The sequence below is a fragment of the Salvelinus sp. IW2-2015 genome, linkage group LG36, assembly GCF_002910315.2.
Source record: "Salvelinus sp. IW2-2015 linkage group LG36, ASM291031v2, whole genome shotgun sequence".
NCBI classification, from domain to species: Eukaryota; Metazoa; Chordata; class Actinopteri; order Salmoniformes; family Salmonidae; genus Salvelinus; species Salvelinus sp. IW2-2015.
Genome location: NC_036875.1, coordinates 6343892 through 6365099, shown reverse-complemented (window position 1 = coordinate 6365099; position 21208 = coordinate 6343892). Strand labels below are relative to the sequence as shown.

Sequence of the window (21208 nt, the reverse complement as noted above, 5' to 3'; positions counted from 1 at the left end):
TGGTGTGTTTCCTTACCTGTTCTCTCTCCCTCCTTCCTCTCTGTGACGGTGTCCCTGCATTCATGTCCTGTGTTTTCCTTTCCTGCAACTGTTTTCCGCTGTAGATGGTTCTTCATCACACAGCCTTGCATCTTCTCATGAGCGTGTGCACAAGAGCAGTATGTCCGCAGCTGGGCATGGTTCTGCTCTCTCATCTCTCGCTCTCAGGCAAAAGGGTGGGTAAACATACAGAATGCATGCGTCCTTCAGACTGAACACTATGTGTCAGTTACTGAGTCAGTTAATACTGAACAACAGGATACATGGGGTGGGAATAATGTCCCTAAACAGGATCCATTCTAAAGACCAATTATATAATACCTAGACTGGGGGACAGTGCTGCACTGGGCTTTTCTCATTTGTTGCACCATGATCCTTTTGCTACCTCTGYCCATGTTAGGGGCCTTCAGTGAATAGATGGACAGACCTTTCAGACATGCATAGGTTGATTTCAGATCATTTGGAAAACGTATGTCACTATTTCAAGGCCAATCAAGGCTCTTCATTGCAGTCACTTACTGAAGTCAATTGGTCGACAACTTTCCAGTCTGAGGTTTCTTATTATTTCTTTTAACATCATTTTTTCAGACTTCTCTTCATTTCCTCCCATTTGTTTCATTTTGTTTCCCTTTCATAATCCCTTTTGTTTTGACCCTTAGATGTTGAGTGTTGTACTCTGAGTAAACTGGATGTGCTGCCTTTTACGCTGAACCTCAATGAGTTATAGTATAACTGTTTCTATTTTGTGGCTGTCTACTAGCTTCTAGACACCGACAGAAAAGCCACTCCCCAAAACAGGAGGGTGGACGCTCCTCGGACCATTCCAAAAGCAAAGACCTGTCGGCCAGCGAGGCTCTGATCCTGAGGTCGGACACGGCCAAGTTGCGGTCAGACTCTCATAGCCGCTCTCACTCGCCCAACCATAACACCCTGCAGGCGCGGAAGGCCGAAGGGCGTGATCGTAACTCCTCCGGGCTGCGCGCCGAGTCGCCCAACCCTGGCTCCCGCTCCTCCTCGCTCAAGCAGAAGGGCCTGTCCTCTTCCTCGGGGAAGTATAGCCCCTCTAGCACCACCTTGACGTGGTCCTCCTCCCCCCAGCATGACCAGAACCTTGCTCAGGACAAGAACCAACTAGTTGACAAGAACATGCCACCAGACAAGAACCAACACCATGACCAGAACCTCCCTCCCAAAGTCAGCCCCTCCAAGGCTCGGCTGGACCCGCCCAGAGAGAGGTCCAAGTCGGACTCGTACACACTGGACCCGGACACCCTACGGAAAAAGGTCCCTCTCACCTCGGAGCCACTGAGGGGAAGGTCCACCTCGCCTAAACCCAAACTATCTCCCAAGGACAGGTGCAGCAAAGGAGGTGACATGAACTTGGAGAACCGCAGCCCATCGCCCCATGTGACCCAGGAGGACCTCCACAGGGAGGTGGTGATGTGTACGTCTATTGCTCTTCTTTCCGATGATGAAGGAAATGATGAGAACGTTGACTTGAGCAACACAGAGGGCTCTTCCAAGGTGCACTTAAGCATCGGCAAGGTGCCCATCAAGGATGAGCTGGAGAGCAGCCGCTTGTCACCAAAAGTCAGCCGCAAGACCTCCAGCCGCCACGTGCACCCCAAGAAGGACAAGTCTGGCCCGCTCTTCAAGGGCGAGAGCTCATCAAGGCTCACCGAGACAACCAAGCAGGCTATGTCGCCCTCGGTGGCAGAGTGCGCCCGGTCGGTCTTCGCCGCGTTCCTCTGGCACGAGGGCATTGTCCACGACGCCATGGCCTGCTCCTCGTTCCTCAAGTTCAACCCGGAGCTGACCAAGGAGCACGCGCCCTTGCGCAGCTCGCTGGGTGGCCAGGGCGGCCAAGAGGAGAAGGAGAGCAAGCTGATGAACCGCCACTCRCTGGAGATATCCTCGGCCCTCAATATGTTCAACATTTCCCCACACGGGCCCGACATCTCCAAGATGGGCAGCATCAACAAGAACAAGGTCCTGTCCATGCTCAAAGAGCCACCACTGGCCGAGAAGTGTGAGGACGGCAAGGGGGAGCCCGTCTCCCACGAGATGACCTCTCATCCCTTCATGAGGGCCAAGTCCAACCTGCCGCTCACACTCCAGCACCTTGTTGCATTCTGGGAGGACATCTCCATGGCRACCATCAATGCAGCCACCCAGAACATGATTTTCCCCAGCCCGGGCTCCAGCGCCATCCTGAAGAAAAAGGAGAACGAGAAGGACAGTAAGAAGTCCAAGAAGGAGAAGAAGAAAAGAGAGAAGGCGGAGGTGCGCCCCAGGGGGAACCTGTTTGGTGAGATGGCCCAGCTGGCCATCGGGGGACCGGAGAAGGACACCATCTGTGAGCTTTGTGGGGAGTCGCACCCTTACCCTGTCACCTACCACATGAGGCAGGCCCACCCAGGTAAGACCAACAATGGGTTTGGCTTTTTTCCATACGTTTAGAAATACACATGCCATGTCACTGTGCGAGGTTAGCCTACCTCTCACATATAAAGGTCAGACATGAAAGTCCTGTGACAGACTATTTTGTTTTATTGATTGTGTGGAAGAAACGAAAGCTTTTAAAGCTGAACATGTCTTCATACCGAGGCGGATGGTGGCTAACCCCATGACACCATATACACTGTGGCTCTGCTCGTACAGCAGCACTACTCAATATGATCTTAGCATAAGATGCATGTATATGTGTTCTATTTAAGTCTGTGGATCTTAGCATCGTCTGGTGTCTTGGGCAGGTTGTGGTCGCTACGCGGGAGGCCAGGGCTACAACAGTATCGGCCACTTCTGTGGGGGCTGGGCAGGAAACTGTGGAGACGGAGGTGTCGGTGGAAGTACCTGGTACCTGGTGTGTGACCGCTGCAGGGAGAAGTACCTGAGAGACAAGCAGACTGCGGCCAGGGAAAAGGTACTGTACTGCTCAACGCTTCAATAAAATGTTGTTTTGTATCTTTACACATGCATAATCATTTAATACATTTGTGTCAGTTAATAATTTCATAAAATTCTTCAAGCTCATGGGAACTTAACAAACAAATACTTGGATAGTTAACGAACATAAGCCCTTAACAATCAGGATTGAACACTAACATATTATGCTCAATGTACTTATTTCTCACTGTAAAAGTACAAAGGATAACCTTACTCAACCATGTGCTTTCATAAACAACCTTGGTAATATGCTCGTGACAAGTCATACAATGCATTATTATGTTTCCTTCAAACTTCGACCTCTTAACCACCACTTAAATTGAATCTCCCTCCCTACCCATCCAGGTGAAGCAGTCGAGGAAGAAGCCCCTGCAGTTGAAGATGCCGCGGGCGCTGCCCACCATGGAGGCCCACCAGGTGATCCGTGCCAACGCCCTTTTCCTGCTTTCCCTACGCAGCGCCGCCAAGCCCAGCCTGCTGTGCCACCACCCGCCTCGCCCGCTTCACTCCATGCTGCCCAGCCTCAAGGAGGGCGTCTCTGACGAGATGCCCAACAAGATGGGCTGCCTCTACCTGCAGATGCTGGCCAGGTAAAAAATAGCTATTGTGATGAGGATCAAATTGAAAAGCACTGGAAAGATTGTGAGGGGGAAAAATGTAAGGTAATCTCTTATTTTTGCCTCCCAGACAGTCTCCTTCTCTTTTGGTTTTATGCCCTTTGGGATGGCATTACACTTAAAGCGCTGTGGCAACGTTAATTGAAGTGATGATGATCATACATTTTGGTTGTGTATAGTGTCTTATCCATATCTCATGGGCATATTACACAGTGAAAACAGTCATGGAATTATTTGCTTTGAGGCAGCATCCACATGACCTAAACACAAAATATTTAAACTACATTTGTACGTAAACCTGTCTCCCCTCTTTCAGGCAACACACAGAGAACTTTGGTGGGTACCAGGATGAGAACCTGTTCCAGGATGAGATGAGGTACCTACATTCCACGTCTGTCCCTGCACCCTACATCTCAGTCACCCCCGACGCCTGCCCCAACGTGTTCGTGGAGCCCGAGAGCAACATGAAGTCTATGCCACCCAGGTAACACACATAAAGACGACACATACACCTCTCTTTGAGAGTAGAGATGAGCAGACTGATTATGTCTGTGTTTATTGTAYGTGGTTGTAGTGTATGTTATATCTGTGTGTGCGAGAGTGACTTGTATCAGTGTGAAACAGATGGTCAACATTTCTGTGTTCATCTCTTGCAGTCTGGAGACCAGCCCAATCACAGATAGTGACTTGTCCAAGAGGACGGTGTTCCAGAGGTCTTACTCTGTAGTGGCCTCCGAGTATGACAAGAAGCACTTGGCCTCTCCGGCCAGGGTCAAAGCCGTGCCCAGACGCGGAGTCCACAGTGGGGATGCAGGTGGGTAAACCTTCCCCTGAACCACCAGACCAGAGGGCTTTGGGCCTACTTATTATTATTATTATTATTATTATTAGGGGTTCAGCAGCGAAACTGTTAACAGGAGTAACAACATGAATTTGTGCATGAGGCAGAAATAGTGCGGTGCGACTCGAGTTTCGCCATCAGCTGGAAGACGGTGTCCCTTTTGGGTCAGTGGAGGAAATGGAGAGCGGAGAGATGTTGAGAGACGGACCCTCAGTCTGCTGTTATCTCCCTCCGCTGAGACTGACCATCAGATGCAGGAACGAGTAGCCCAGTAAAATAAAAAGCAAATTATTTAGATGTATGCTCACTCAGCTGTGCCTCACAAGTAATACAACAACTGATCATATAGCCTACCAATTTTTAACTTTTAAATATGTTTGAAAAATGGTCCAAACAACAATGCATTGGCAGGGAAATTCAAATAAAATCACTATGCGGTGATAATGTATCGGGTCTATATCCTACTGCACAAACCTCATTTGCTACAGTTCTGTTTTTAACAGGTTAATGTTGCATAGGCTGACATTGTATTAAGTAGATCTTGCATCAGAAATGGTTGGTGACCACTGCCCTATTATGTTTCTTCTGGATTATTATTATTATTATTATACCGGTTCTTCTTGCCAGGAAAATTAACATGCAAATTTCTGTGAGATGGTAAGGCCAAAGAGGGTGTAACTTGACATGATCGTAAAGGCCCTTAGTCCACACCCTTTCATGCGATGCCATAACAATTGGCCACAAGGTGGTGCTCCAACAGGCGATTGAAATGGCTAACTTTGAAAGGTCAAGCCCCTCACCCCTTATGACCTAGAGTCCTGAAAAATGCAGTGTGTAGGTCCCTCTTCTCACAAGGAACAAATTTACCTCAAGAACCCATCAGGTACACCATGATTAATTTCCACCATTTAGAATTTTGATAAAAACACTTAAAAGGCTACTCCTCTGTCCATAAATGCTACAAACGAAATTTGGGGCCGTCCAGTCCATTAGAAATGGTCCAAAATACACTATATWCACAAAAGTATGTGCATACCCCTTCAAATTWGTGGATTAGGCTATTTCAGCCACACCTGTTGCTGACACGTATATAAAATCGAGCAAACAGCCATGCAATCTCCATAGACAAACATTGACAGTAGAATGGCCCTCCTGAAGAGCTCAATGACTTTCAACGTGGTATCGTCATAGGATGCCACCTTTCCAACAAGTCAGTTTGTCAAATTTCTGCTCTGCTAGAGTTGCTCTGTAAGGGCTGTTACTGTGAAGTGGAAACATCCAGGAGCAGCAACGGCTCAGCCTCAAAGTAGTAGGCCACACAAGCTCACAGAATGAAGCGTCTTTCCTCAGTTACAGCACTCACTACCACGTTCCAAACTGCCTCTGGAAGCAACTTCAGCACAAGGACTGTTCGTTGGGAGCTTAAAAAAAAAAGAAAAAAAAGCTTGAAATGAGTTTCCATGGCCGAGCAGCTGCACACAAGCCTAAGATCAGCATGTGCAATGCCAAGCGTCGGCTGGAGTGGTGTAAAGCTCACCGCCATTGGACTCTGGAGCAGTGGAAACGTGTTCTGTGGCGTGTTGAATCACGCTTCACCATCTGGCAATCCGACGGACGAATCAGGGTTTGTTGTATGCCGAGATGGCATAGCAGTCGGACATGTCTTTTGTCTTGTCCTGTCCCGTGTATATATAGTTTTCTTCGTGTATATTTTAATCTCACTTTCCATCTACGGACTGAATATACTTCCTGCAAATCGCCTCACTCAATGTGGTACGGATCTGCTATTTTTATACTTTTGAACCGGAACCACCATCAGGAACTAGCCAGCTAGAAGTCAGTTATCCACTGCTAGTGGTCATCACCGTTAACTCGGACATCAGCCAGCCTCAGCCTGGTCAATTCCTGCCAGTCTGCACAGCGCGATATCAACCCAGAGCATATCAGACTGCTTTTCCCCTACCATATCTCCGGATTCCTACCGCAAGCTCTGAACCTTTACACCGGATCATCGCAGCTAGCTAGCTGCTATCCGAGTACCTACTCCTGGATAACGTCTCTGTCCCGAAGCAAGCACCAGTTAGCCTGGAGCTAGCCGCGAGCTAGGCCCATCTCCCGGCTAGCCAAAGAGGTCCACCAGCCAGTTCATGGGCTACAATACCTCTTTTGCCAATTGGCCTGGACCCTTGACTGCCGACACAGAGCCCCGCCGATCCATCACGACTGGTCTGCCGACGTAACCGTCCGAGGGGGTTTCAACAGGCTATTCCGTTGCGATGTCGCCGGATGCCCATCTGCTAGCTCCGGTCCGCTAGCTGTATGAATCGTCGTGTCTCCAGCTCGCCTAGCGTAGTAACGACTACTGAATTGGCTCCCTGACTCATCTAGTGCTACTCATTGGACTCTATGATCACTCAGCTGCACATGCATCTACCTAATGTCAATATGCCTCGTCTATTGCTGTTTCGGTTAGTAATTATTGGCTTATTTCACTGTAGAGCTCCCAGCCCTGCCCAATATGCCTTAGATAGCCCTTTTGTTCCACCCCCCACACATGCGGTGACCTCCCCTGGCTTAACTGGTGCCTCTGGAGACAAAACTTCGACGACCAGTTCTTATAGCCTTTAGCCATACCCTTATCCTACTCCTCCTCTGGTGATGTAGAGGTTAACTTGCAGCCCCCAGCACCACTCCCATTCCCCAGGCGCTCTCATTTGTTGACTTCTGTAACCATAAAAGCCTTAGTTTCATGTATGTTAACATTAGAAGCCTCCTCCCTAAATTTGTTTTATTCACTGCTTTAGCACACTCTGCCAACCCTGATATCCTAGCCGTGTCTGAATCATGGCTTAGGAAGGCCACCAAAAATCATGAAATTTCCATCGCTAACTATAAGATTTTCCGACAATATAGAACTGACAAAGAGGGCGGAGTTGCAATCTACTGCAGAGACAGCCTGCAGAGTTCTGTCATACTATCCAGGTTTGTTCCCAAACAATTTGAACTTCTACTTTTAAAAATCCACCTTTCCAGAAAGAAGTCTCTCACCTTTGCCGCTTGTTATAGACCCCATTCAGCCCCCAGCTGTGCCCTGGACACTATGTGAATTGATTGCCCCCATCTATCTTCAGAGTTTGTACTGTTAGGTGACCTAAACTGGGATATGCTTAACACCCCGGCTATCCTACAATCTAAGCTAGATGCCCTCAATTTCACACAAGTTATCAAGGAACCTACCAGATACAACCCTAAATCCGTAACCATGGGCACCCTCTTAGATATCATCCTGACCAACTTGCCCTCTAAATTCCTCTGCTGTCTTCAACCAGGATCTCAGGGATCACTGCCTCATTGCCTGCATGTGTAATTGGTCCGCGGTCAAACGACCACTCCTCATCACTGTCAAACGCTCCCTAAAACACTTCAGCGAGCAGGCCTTTCTAACCGACCTGGCCCGGGAATCCTGGAAGGATATTGACCTCATCCCGTCACTAGAGGATGCCTGGTTGTTCTTCAAAAGTGCCTTCCTCACCATCTTAAATAAGCATGCCCCTTTCAAAAAAAAATAGAACTAAGAACAGATAATGCCCTTGGTTCACCCCAGACTTGACTGCCCTTGACCAGCACAAAAACATCCAGGAAATCTGCATCAAATAGCCTATCGGGGTGCCACAGTCTCTATGGGGGTGCCACAGCGTTCAATTCTCGGGCCGACTCTTTTCTCTGTATACATCAATGATGTCGCTCTTGTTGCTGGTGATTCTCTGATCCACCTCTACGCAGACGACACCATTCTGTATACATCTGGCCCTTCTTTGGACACTGTGTTAACAAACCTCCAAACGACCTTCAATGCCATACAACACTCCTTCCATGGCCTCCAACTGCTTTAAATGCTAGTAAAACTAAATGCATGCTCTTCAACCAATTACTGCACGCACCCGCCCGACCGACTAGCATCACTACTCTGGACGGTTCTGACTTATAATATGTGGACCTGCAAATTCCTAGGTGTCTGGTTAGACTGTAAACTCTCCTTCCAGACTCACATTAAGCATCTCCAATCCAAAATTAAATCTAGAATCGGCTTCCTATTTCGCAACAAAGCCTCCTTCACTCATGCTGCCAAACATACCCTCGTAAAACTGACTATCTTACCGATCCTTGACTTCGGCGACGTCATTTCCAAAATAGCTTACAAACACTCTACTCAGCAAACTGGATGTAGTCTATCACAGTGTCATCCGTTTTGTCACCAAAGCCCCATATACTACCCACCACTGCGACCTGTATGCTCTTGTTGGCTGGCCCTCGCTACATATTCGTCGCCAAACCCACTGGCTCCAGGCCATCTATAAGTCTTTGCTAGGTAAAGCCTCGCCTTATCTCAGCTCACTGGTAAAAAATAGCAACACCCACCCGAAGCACACGCTCCAGCAGGTATATCTCACTGGTCATCCCCAAAGCCAACACTTCCTTCGACCGCCTTTCCTTCCAGTTCTCTGCTGCCAATGACTGGAACGAATTGCAAAAATCACTGAAGTTGGAGACTTCTATCTCCCTCTCTAACTTTAAGCATCAGCTGTCAGAGCAGCTTACCGATGGCTGTGTACAGGTACAGTGAATCTGTAAATAGCACACCCAACTAACTCATCCCCACATTGTTATTTATCCTCTTGCTCTTTTGCACCCCAGTATCTCTACTTGCACATCATTATCTGCACATATATCACTACAGTGTTCATGCTAAATTGTAATTATTTCTCCTCTATGGCCTATTTATTGCCATACCTCCCTTCTCTTCTACATTTGCACACACTGTACATAGATTTTTCTATTGTGTTATTGACTGTACAGTCATGGCTAACATTTTTGAGAATGACACAAATATACATTTTCAGTTTGCTGCTCCAGTGGCTTTCGATATTTTTGTCAGATGTTACTATGGAATACTGAAGTACCCATTACAAGCATTTCGTAAGTGTCAAAGGCTTTTATTGACAATTACATGAAGTTGATGCAAAGAGTCAATATTTAAAGTGTTGACCCTTCTTTTTCAAGACTTCTGCAATCCGCCCTGGCATGCTGTCAATTAACTTCTGAGCCACATCCTGACTGATGGCAGCCCATTCTTGCATAATCAATGCTTGGAGTTTGTCAGAATTTGTGGGGTTTTGTTTGTCCACCCGCCTCTTGAGGATTGACCACAAGTTTTCAATGGGATTAAGGTCTGGGGAGTTTCCTGGCCATGGACCCAAAATATTGATGTTTTGTTCCCCGAGCCACTTAGTTATCACTTTTGCCTTATGGCAAGGTGCTCCATCATGCTGGAAAAGGCAGTGTTCGTCACTAAACTGTTCCTGGATGGTTGGGAGAAGTTGCTCTCGGAGGATGTGTTGGTACCATTCTTTATTCATGGCTGTGTTATTAGGCAAAATTGTGAGTGAGCCCACTCCCTTGGCTGAGAAGCAACCCCACACATGAATGGTCTCAGGATGCTTTACTGTTGGCATGACACAGGACTGATGGTAGCGCTCACCTTGTCTTCTCCGGACAAGCTTTTTTCCGGATGCCCCAAACAATCGGAAAGAGGATTCGTCAGAGAAAATGACTTTACCCCAGTCCTCAGCAGTCCAATCCCTATATCAGTCTGTCCCTGATGTTTTTCCTGGAGAGAAGTGGCTTCTTTACATTTACATTTAAGTAATTTAGCAGACGCTCTTATCCAGAGCGACTTACAAATTGGTTGCTGCCCTTCTTGACACCAGGCCACCCTCCAAAAGTCTTCGCCTCACTGTGCGTGCAGATGCACTCACACCTGCCTGCTGCCATTCCTGAGCAAGCTCTGTACTGGTGGTGCCCCGATCTCGCAGCTAAATCAACTTTAGGAGACGGTCCTGGCGCTTGCTGGACTTTCTTGGGCGCCCTGAAGCCTTCTTCACAACAATTGAACCGCTCTCCTCGAAGTTCTTGTTGATCCGATAAATGGGTGATTTAGGTGCAATCTTACTGGCAGCAATATCCTTGCCTGTGAAGCCCTTTTTGTGCAAAGCAATGATGATGGCACGTGTTTCCTTCCAGGTAACCATGGTTGACCTAGGAAGAACAATGATTCTAAGCACCACCCTCCTTTTGAAGCTTCCAGTCTTTTATTCGAACTCAATCAGCATGACAGAGTGATCTCCAGCCTTGTCCTCGTCAACAGTCACACCTGTGTTAACGAGAGAATCACTGACATGATGTCAACTGGTCCTTTTGTGACAGGGCTGAAATGCAGTGGAAATGTTTTTTGGGGGATTCAATTCATTTCAATTCATCGGATCACTCTTCATAACATTCTGGAGTATATGCAAATTGCCATCATACAAACTGAGGCAGCAGACTTTGTGAAAATTTATATTTGTGTCATTCTCAACTTTTGGCCACGACTGTACATTTGTTTATGTGTAACTCTGTTGTTTTTGTCGCACTGCTTTGCTTTATCTTGGCCAGGTTGCAGTTGTAAATGAGAACTTGTTCTCAACTGGCCTACCTATATATATATATATATATCTATTTGTTTTTTCATTTATTTTGTATTTTTTTAAATGCATAGTGCCAAAAGTAACTTTTGAGGGAGGAGGAATAATGGTCTGGTGCTGTGTTTCTTGGTTCCTGCTAGGTCCCTTAGTTCCAGTGAAGGGAAATATTAACGCTATAGCATACAATGACATTCTAGATGATTCTGTGCTTCCAACTTTGTGGCAATAGTTTGGGGAAGGCCCTTTCCTGTATCAACACGACAATGACCCCGGGCACAAAGCGAGGTCCATACAGAAATGGTTTGCTGAGATCGATGTGGAAGAACTTGACTGGCCTGCACAGAGCCCTAACCTCAACCACATTGAACACCTTTGGGATGAATTGGAACACTGACTGCGAGCCAGGCCGAATCGCCCAACATCAGTGCCCGACCTCACTAATGCTCGTGGCTGAATGGAAGCAAGTCCCTGCAGCAAATGTTCCATAATCTAGTGGAAAGCCTTCCCAGAATAGTGGAGGCTGTTATAGCATCGAAGAGGGGACCAACTCCATATTAATGTCCATGTTTTTGGAATGAGATGTTCGATGAGCAGGTGTCCACATGCTTTTGGTCATGTAGTTTACATCAAAAGCATATTGCACGATCTGTTTGATTTAGAGTTCTGAATTTTGGCAAGCATGGTAAGGAGTACAGAAGTAGCTCAGACTAGGTCAGTGTGCCCAATTTGTCCTGATGGTGGCACAGTGGGCCAACAGCTTGTGCCCTGGCATTGCTGCTTGCAAGTTTAATTATTGTTATTATTCCTCTTCTACCGTAACGCAAAATTAAAATTCTAATTCTTGTGAGATGGTGAGGCCCAGGAGGGTGCAACCTTTGATGATGGTACAGGGCCGTGGGCCACACCTTCGCACGTAATGCCATGCCAGTTGTCCACATGGTGCCGCTATAACAACTGATTTAATGTGCACATTTTGCAAGGTACGCTCTTCACACTGAGCTAGAGTTCAAAATAAGTGTTACATAGGTCCCTCTCTTCACAAGGAAAAAATATGCCTCAAACTCATAAAGTCCACCATTATGGATTTTCCGCGATTTAATGTTTTGTGAATAACACTCAAAACGCTAGTCCTCTTGTACCGAATGACCAATCTGCACGAAAGTTGATAAATGGCATCTATGGACCAATGTCTCCCAACGCAACATTTTCTAGGCTAAAATTTCAAACACCAATAACCAATGAACTGGGCGAGGTCTTGCAAATTTGGTGCCAATCAGTCCAGCACTCCTTGAGAAAGACATATGAAGGAGTTAACATCATTGCAAATTGTCTAAAATACATCAAAGGCATATTGCACAATTTGTTTGATTAGGAGTTCTGCTATTTGTCAAGTGTGGTAAGGAGTACAGAGTTAGCTAATCCTAGGGCGACGTGTCCAACTTGTCCTGATGGTGGCACAGTTGGCCCACAGCTTGAACCAAGGCATTGCTTCTTGCCGCTTTAATTTATATAATATTTGTAACACTGTCCTCCCCTCCAGAAGTGGGTTCTTCTCTGTTGCGCCGCCCCTCCCCGGAACTGTCCCGTCTCATCTCGGCCCACGGATCCCTCAGTAAGGGCGAGAGGAACTTCCAGTGGCCTGTCCTGGCCTTCGTCATCCAGCACCATGACCTGGAGGGACTGGAGGTGGCCATGAAGCACGCCCTGCGCAAGTCCGCCTGCAGGGTCTTCGCCATGGAGGTAACGTCCGTCAAAGAGATACTCGTACACATAAGTGGGCATTTTAGCATTTCCCATCAGAAAATATGTCAAGCTCCCTGGGAATGCTAACACTAGCTGGCCATGGAGATATGTCAATGATAGTCATACACAAGATGGTGGACAGTTAGCATTTTCATAGGAAAATGTGTCACACTGCCTGAAGTGTCAAGTTCATGCTTACATTAGCATTCAACAGTTAGCAGCGTTACCTCAAATGCTAACGTGATTAGCCTCCTTTTGAGGTACCTCCGTTGTCGCTAGACGGCCTCGTTAGAAAGGACAAAAGTGTAGGCAATATCTGAGATGAGAAACTGATCTGAAAATGTATTGTTAAGGTTGCTCCCGAGTGGCGCAGCGGTTTAAGGCACTGCATCTCGGTGCAAGAGGCGTCACTACAGTCCCTGGTTTCAAATCCAGGCTGTTTCACATCCGGCCGTGTTTGGGAGTCCCATAGGGCGGCGCTCAATTGGCCCAGTGTCGTCCGGGTTTGGCCGAGGAAGGCAGTCATTGTAAATAAGAATTTGTTCTTAACTGACTTGCCTAGTTAAATTAAAAACAATATATATATTTATAAGGTTAGGTTAGGGGTCAACCTTTGTACATTGTTGGTTTTTGGTACTTTTATATAAAAGTAAATTAATACATTGCTTCAGGTCTTTGCTTTGAAATTTAAAGGACTGTTTTCTGAAGTGAGTGAAAGCCACCATCTTACTTCTCTCCCCCTCCTCAGGCGTTCAACTGGCTGCTGTGTAACGTGATCCAGACCACCTCGCTGCACGACATCCTGTGGCACTTTGTCGCCTCCCTCACCCCGTCACCCTTTGAACCCGAGGAAGAGGAGGAGGAAGAAAACAAAGTCCCCGGGAACAAGAAAATTGTGATGGAGCAGGTGATGTTTGATTAAGATTCCAGGACCGAAGTGGTGGGGGGAGGTTCATTTCATTGCCTCCATCTTCAACAGGTCTCTTGCTAAATAGATCATCTCAATAAGACAAACCTGGATAAAAAAGGGTTTTATTTGAGGTACCAGTACAAAATATTCAGATGTTTTTTTTGTCAACTGAACTAAAACAGATGCATACTGTATCTGTATTCCCAGTCATGTGAAATAACTGGGAATAGGGCCTGATTAATTCATTTCAATTTACTTATTTCGTTATATGAACTGTAACTTGTTAAAATCTTTGAAGTTGTTTCATATTGCGTTTGTTTTTGTTCAGTATACATGTACTTTTGTAGTCATTGCATCCCTGTGTTTTTAGCTACTTTTCCATGATGTTTTCTTCGTACACACAGGAGAGAGACCTGGCTGTGTGTGAGCACCCGCTGTCTGACATTGTGATTGCCGGGGAGGCCGCCCACCCCCTGCCCCACACCTTCCACCTCCTCCTCCAGACCATCTCCGACCTCATGATGTCACTTCCTAGTGGCAGCTCCCTGCAGCAGATGGCCCTCAGGTACGGTGGCCCTGTTGCTCAAAGTCTACCTCCACTTTCAACTCAAACCTGCCCTCACCTAAATTATTCAACCCTATTATCCACCATACACTTGGAACAGAGCATATTATCTTGTAATAAGACTAAAACTAAGGGAAGATATCTCTTAAAAGGTCAAATGCCTTTCTGTATATATATGAATTGGCCCTATAATATTCACCACCGCTTTTTTCACTTTTTAACGTCTACGGGATCGATGTCCCTATACCGAGACGGTTGATGCTAACATGCGCTAATGTGACTAGAATGACATAAGTAACAGCAAACTTTCYAGGACATAGACATGTCTTATATGGGTAGAAAGCTTAAGTTCCTGTTAATCTAACTGCATTGTCCAATTTACAGTAGCTATTACAGTGAAAACATACCATGCTATTGTTTGAGGAGAGTACACAACAACAAAACTTTTCACGGCAACTGGTTTGATACATTCCCCTCTGAAGGTAAATAATGTACTTACATTCAGTAATCTTGCTCTGATTTGTCATCCTGAGGGTCCCAAAGATTAAAGGTAGCATAGTTTTGTTTGATAAAATCTATTTTTATATTCAAAAGTAGGAATTGGGTTCTACAGTTTGATCCCCTGCGGTCTCTGGCTCCACAACCACCCCGCCTGGCCATCTAGATGTGTGAAAGTTAGTGTATAAGCTAATGATCCGTCATGTATGACATTCCTGGGAGTGTGTAAACTTAAATTCTGTATTACCGTATCATTTTTGTTATGTTCAATTGACCAATTCGGCACATTTGGGCAGATAGAAAATATTGTGCATTATTGCAATGCTTCACTGGATCAATCGGAAACTTTGCACCCACTCCTGTCATCTAGTGGCCGAAAACTAAATTGCGCCTTGATTCCTATATTATATTATGGCCTTTCTCTTGCATTTCAAAGATGATGGAACCCCCAAAAAAATCATGTTTTTTTGTTTGTATTATATTTTACCAGATCTAATGTGTTATATTCTCCTACATTAATTTCACATTTCCACAAACTTCAAAGTGTTTCCTTTCAAATTGTATCAAGAATATGCATATCCTTGCTTTAGGTCCTGAGCTACAGGCAGTTAGATTTGGGTATGTCATTTTAGGCGAAAATTTAAAAAAGGGTCAGATCCTTTTAATAACGTTCTTTCACATTCCGAGCAATTTTCCAGTCCCACAAAAAACGGCAACAAAGCACCTGTGCAAAAGAAGTCATGAACTTCTCTTCCAGTGTCTGATTGAATAGGTATATGGTCGTTTAGCAGACACTCTTTTATTCATAGTGGCCAACATGTGACACAGATATTCAGTATACATGGCCCATGCAGAAATTTAACCCACAACMCTGGTGTTGCTAGCACCATCCTCCCCTCGGGCTCCCGAGTGACGCAGCGGCGATTGGGAGTCCCATAGGGCGGCGCACAATTGGCCCAGCGTTGTCCGGGTTTGGACGTCATTGTAAATAAGAATTTGTTCTTAAAGGACTTGCCTAGTTAAATTAAGGTTAAATAAAAGGTAAAAAAATTATTATAAAAACGTAAAAATTCCTCCAACTAACTTAGCTACCACTTTACTGATCAATGTGAGCGCATAATTCACCCTTGACCCGGAGYCTTTCCCCATCTATCTATCAGGTGTTGGAGTTTGAAGTTCAAGCAGTCTGACCACCAGTTCCTGCACCAGAGCAATGTGTTCCACCACATCAACAACATCTTGTCCAAGTCGGACGACGGCGACAGCGAGGAGAGCTTCAACATCAGTGTGCAGTCTGGCTACGAGGCCATGAGCCAAGTGAGACAGAATCCCATAGGAGATAGGGCCGTTTCCCGGGACCCGTATTATATTAAGCCTAGTACTGGGCTAATAAGGTTTATTTAAATGGTGAATCTCCATGGAGAATGGTTTTTAAACCAGGACTAGGTTCAAGCTAGATCTGGCCCATTAAGTTTTGTGGTAGCTAGCTCGACCTTATGAAGGTTGGTAGAAAAGAGACTTGTTCAGTTTGTCTCAGTTGTTGAATCTTGTTATATTCACACATGTTAAGTTTGCTGAAAATAAACAAAGTTGACAGTGAGAGGACATTTCTTTTTTTTGCTGAGTTTGTAATGGGCCACGTGAGAATTTCTGGTAATTGAACCTATTTCTTCAAGTTATTTTTGTGCATTTGATATTGCCTATAGGGCGTAAAATTGCTGGGACCATAGCTGGCAAGTGAGCTGCGTCACATATGCCTAAAATAACATTTAGATTGTTAAACCTCGTCTGTTATCCTATATGATTTTAAATGCATTGTATCCACTTGTGCGKCTGAAATTGACATTTCTATATTGTCCAATCAAATCGTATCTATCTATATAGCTGGGAGATGTTGAACATCATTTGATCTTCCAGGAGCTGTGCCTGGTGACCTGTCTGAAGGACCTGACCAGTGTGGTGGACATCAAGACGTCCAGYCGTCCGGCCATGATCGGCAGCCTGACGGATGGCTCAACTGAGACCTTTTGGGAGTCGGGCGATGAGGACAAGAACAAGACCAAGTGCATTACCATCAGCTGCGTCAAAGGCATCAACGCCTCTTACATCACTGTGCACGTGGACAACTCCCGTGACATTGGGGTGAGTAGGGAGGAATTAAAGGGACATTTGTGTTTGTATTTATTTATTGCCTTGGCAGCAGCTACTCTTCCTGGGGTCCAGCAAAATTAAGGCAGTTATACAATTTTAAAAACATTACAATACATTCACAACAGAATTCACAACATGTTTAGTGTGTGCGCTCAGGCCCCTACTCTACTACCACATATCTACAACACAAAATCTATGTGTAGGTGTGTGTGTGTGTGTGTAGTGTGTATGTTATCATGTGTATGCATGTTTGTGTTGCTTCACAGTCCCCGCTGTGGTGTATTTGATCTGTTTTTTTAAATCTGATTTTACTGCTTGCATGAATTGGAATAGAGTTCCATRTAGTCTTGGCCCTATGTAGTACTGTGCACCTCCCATAGTCTATTCTGGACTTAGGGACGTGCACTCCAAAATCAAATTTGTCAGATGCCACAATCTAAAATGAATGGAAAACTGTCTGTTTCATTGATATTAAAGGCGCTCTTCTCTAACTCCACAGAACAAAGTCACCTCCATGACGTTCCTGTGTGGCAAAGCCGGGGAGGACCTCTGCAGAATCAAACAGGTTTGGCCTCTTATTTCTATAGACCAGCTCCAGGCATCTGAGTGCATGGGTTTTGTGAAGAAGGAAGGATTCTCTCTATTCCCCAGTGCATTACATTTGACCCAAACCACATGGGGCACTGGTCAAAAGCCTCTGGTTAAAAGTAGATTACTACATGTAGCTAACCACTATTAGTACAGGATATGGCAAACTTACAGCAATTTAAGCCCTTCTGTACAATTTGTATTGGAAKTTACTGTATGTTCATAAAAGCCATTTTCAGAAGAAAAACGAAGGAGAAGCAGTACTAAACATTTTGATTCACCTTGGCATCAACACAACCTTCACTGACCAATCCCTTCCATCTCCCCACCTCTCTCTAGATCGACCTCGATTCGCGTCACATGGGCTGGGTGACCAGCGAGTTTCCTGGGGGAGACCACCATGTGATCAAGGTGGAGCTGAAGGGGCCCGAGAACACGCTGCGGGTGCGCCAGGTCAAGGTGCTGGGCTGGAAGGCTGGCGAGAGCATCAAGATTGCGGGGCAGATCTCGGCCAGCGTGGCCCAGCAGAAGAACTGCGAGGCCGAGACACTCCGCGTTTTCCGCCTCATCACCTCACAGGTCGGTTCACCTGTCAATCAATCGTACTATGAGCTCATAGGACCGTTCACCTGTAAATCACTCATAATATCACCTCACTGGTCGGTTGGCCAATCAGTCACTATGGGGCCAAAATGTTAATGTTTTCTTTCTCTACCACTTTAGGTCTAATAGAATTGGATAGGTTCAAGCTTTACCCTTGGTGTGCATGTGTTGTGTGTGTAGGTATTTGGGAAGCTAATCTGCGGAGATGCTGAGCCCACCCCTGAAAAGGAGGAGAAGAACCTGCTGTCATCACCAGAGGGGGAGGACAAGGTCAGGGGTCATACTGTATACCAGTGTTTCCTAACCTTTTTCAACCACCCCCTATTTCACACGGTCTTCTTGCAAATAAAGACCAGAAAACAAACATGATATATTTCTGTTTACCTGTTATCAGGCGCCGTCAGACGCAGACCTGAAGGAACACATGGTGGGCATCATTTTCAGCCGGAGCAAGCTGACCAACCTGCAGAAACAGGTCAGTAGTCTGTGGAATACCTGGCCAATAAAGTACAATTAACTAAAATAGTACAATACAACTACAACAACACAAAATGTGATATCTGGCTTCAGTAATCCTCAGAAGGCTTTGAGGGTTCAAGCCCCTGACTGTGCTTCCCCTGTCTGTTATCTTCACACTTGGAATTTACTAAATATCCCTTTATCGCTTTCCCCTCCTTCCCYCTCCCCCCTCCAGGTGTGCGCCCACATCGTCCAGGCCATCCGCATGGAGGCGACCCGGGTGCGCGAGGAGTGGGAGCATGCCATCTCCAGCAAGGAAAACGCCAACTCGCAGCCCAGCGACGACGCCGCCTCCTCGGACACCTCCTCGGACGCCTACTGCTTCGAGCTGCTCTCCATGGTGCTGGCGCTGAGCGGCTCCAACGTAGGCCGCCAGTACCTGGCCCAGCAGCTGACACTGATGCAGGACCTGTTCTCGCTGCTGCACACGGCCTCGCCCCGTATCCAGAGACAGGTGGGGTGTACCCACATAAACACAGACTCAACACAGCAATAGTTATTTATATACAGTTGAAGTCGGAAGTTTACATACACCTTAGCCAAATACATTTAAACTCTGTTTTTCACAATTCCTGACATTTAATCCAAATAAAAATTCCCTGTCTTAGGTCAGTTAGGATCACCACTTTATTTTAAGAATGTGAAATGTCAGAAAAATAGTAGGAAGAATGATTTATTTCAGCTTGTATTTCTTTCATCAGATTCCCAGTGGGTCAGAAGTTTACATACTATCAATTAGTATTTGGTAGCGTTGCCTTTAAATTGTTTAACTTGGGTCAAACGTTTCGGGTAGCCTTCCACAAGCTTCCCACAATAAGCTGGGTGAATTTTGGCCCATTCCTCCTGACAGAGCTGGTGTAACTGAGTCAGGTTTGTAGGCCTCCTTGCTCGCACACGCTTTTTCAGTTCTGCCCACAAATTTTCAATAGGATTGAGGTCAGGGCTTTGTGATGGCCACTCCAATACCTTGACTTTGTTGTCCTTAAGCCATTTTGCCACAACTTTGGAAGTAAGCTTGGGGTCATTGTCCATTTGGAAGACCCATTTGCGACCAAGCTTTAACTTCCTGACTGTCTTGAGATGTTGCTTCAATAAATCCACATAATTTTACTTCCTCATGATGCCATCTATTTTGTGAAATGCACCAGTCTCTCCTGCAGCAAAGCACAACATGCTGCTGCCACCCCTGTGCTTCACGGTTGGGATGGTGTTCTTCGGCTTGCGAGCATCCCTCTTTTTCCTCCAAAYATGACGATGGTCATTATGGCCAAACAGTTCTATTTTTGTTTCATCAGATGTTGAAGGAATTTCATTCCTATATGTTCATCAACCAATTCAATTAAAACACTCTGCCCATTCATAAGAATTTGTAAGATACTTATTTGCAAAAAATGGACAGAAACCAGTCTCAAAATCAATCAATCAATAGYGTTTATTCTCGAGAGTACTGAGAGTAGGTTTTAAAATGTCCTTCCTCCTCTCGGATACAATAGCAATATAGTTCACAAGCCTTCCCACATTGTCTGCCACCTGTTAAACAATCTACTACTAGCCCAAGGTCTCTCCCCTCCCTGGGTAGAGACAGAATGTCCTGTAAGGAACACAGCATTCCAGCCGGTCTGACGATAGCTCCATTCGTTTCTAACAAGGAACAGAAAGTCCYTGTTCTAATTCTTGACTAAAACTACACACATTATATTCAGTATTATGATTATAATAAGATTCATACATCCATACAGTAACATAGTAGTATTCTGTTTAGTTATAGTTCTAAGTTAAATGTATACATAATTTAGTCATTATTCATAAAAATCCCATAACATCAGACCAGAGGACATTTCTCCAAAAAGTACAGTCTTTGTTCCCATGTGCAGTTGCATACGGTTTTATGGAGGTTTTGGAGCAGTGGCTTCTTCCTTGCTGAGCGGCCTTTCAGGTTATGTCGACTCGTTTTACTGTGGATATAGATACTTCTGTACTTGTTTCCTCCAGCATCTTCACAAGGTTCTTTGCTGCTGTTCTTGGATTGATTTGCACYTTTAGCACCAAAGTACGTTAATCTCTAGGAGACAGAACGTGGTGTTTATACTTGCGTACTATTGTTTGTACAGATGAACGTGGTACCTTCAGGCGTTTGGAAATTGCTCCCAAGGATGAACCAGACTTGTGGAGGTCTACAATTTTTGGSCTGATTTCTTTTGATTTTCCCATGATGTCAAGCAAAGAGGCACTGAGTTTGAAGGTAGGCCTTGAAATACATCCACAGGTACACCTCCAATTGACTCAAMTTAGCCAATTAGCCTATCAGAAGCTTCTAAAGCCATGACATCATTTTCTGGAATTTTCCAAGCTGTTTAAAGGCACAGTCAACTTAACGTATGTAAACTTCTGACCCTCTGGAATTGTGATACAGTGAAATCTGTCTGTAAACAATTRTTAGAAAAATGACTTGTGTCATGCACAAAGTAGATGTACTAACTGACTTGCCAAAACTATAGTTTGTTAACAAGAAATGTGTGTAGTGGTTGAAAAACGAGTTTTAATGACTCCAAACTAATTTTATGTAAACTTCCGACTTCAACTGTACATAATGTTATATTATACACACACACACATGGGCACACCGACTCAATAAAGTACCATGGGGTGCTGGTCCAGTCTGATTTC

General features: G+C 45.5%; 1 protein-coding gene across 1 annotated transcript in view; it reads left to right on the top strand.

The window, feature by feature from the left end:
• Positions 1 to 21208, top strand: part of LOC111959629 (MYC binding protein 2) — a 236902-nt gene that overhangs the window by 188706 nt on the left and 26988 nt on the right. The window contains 15 exon segments of the mRNA XM_023981339.2: positions 800 to 2458; positions 2793 to 2962; positions 3331 to 3575; positions 3919 to 4086; positions 4259 to 4416; positions 12505 to 12704; positions 13456 to 13614; positions 14022 to 14182; positions 15841 to 15997; positions 16598 to 16822; positions 17331 to 17396; positions 17759 to 17998; positions 18203 to 18292; positions 18417 to 18497; positions 18717 to 18995. Coding sequence (XP_023837107.1) covers positions 800 to 2458; positions 2793 to 2962; positions 3331 to 3575; positions 3919 to 4086; positions 4259 to 4416; positions 12505 to 12704; positions 13456 to 13614; positions 14022 to 14182; positions 15841 to 15997; positions 16598 to 16822; positions 17331 to 17396; positions 17759 to 17998; positions 18203 to 18292; positions 18417 to 18497; positions 18717 to 18995 — 4058 coding nt within the window.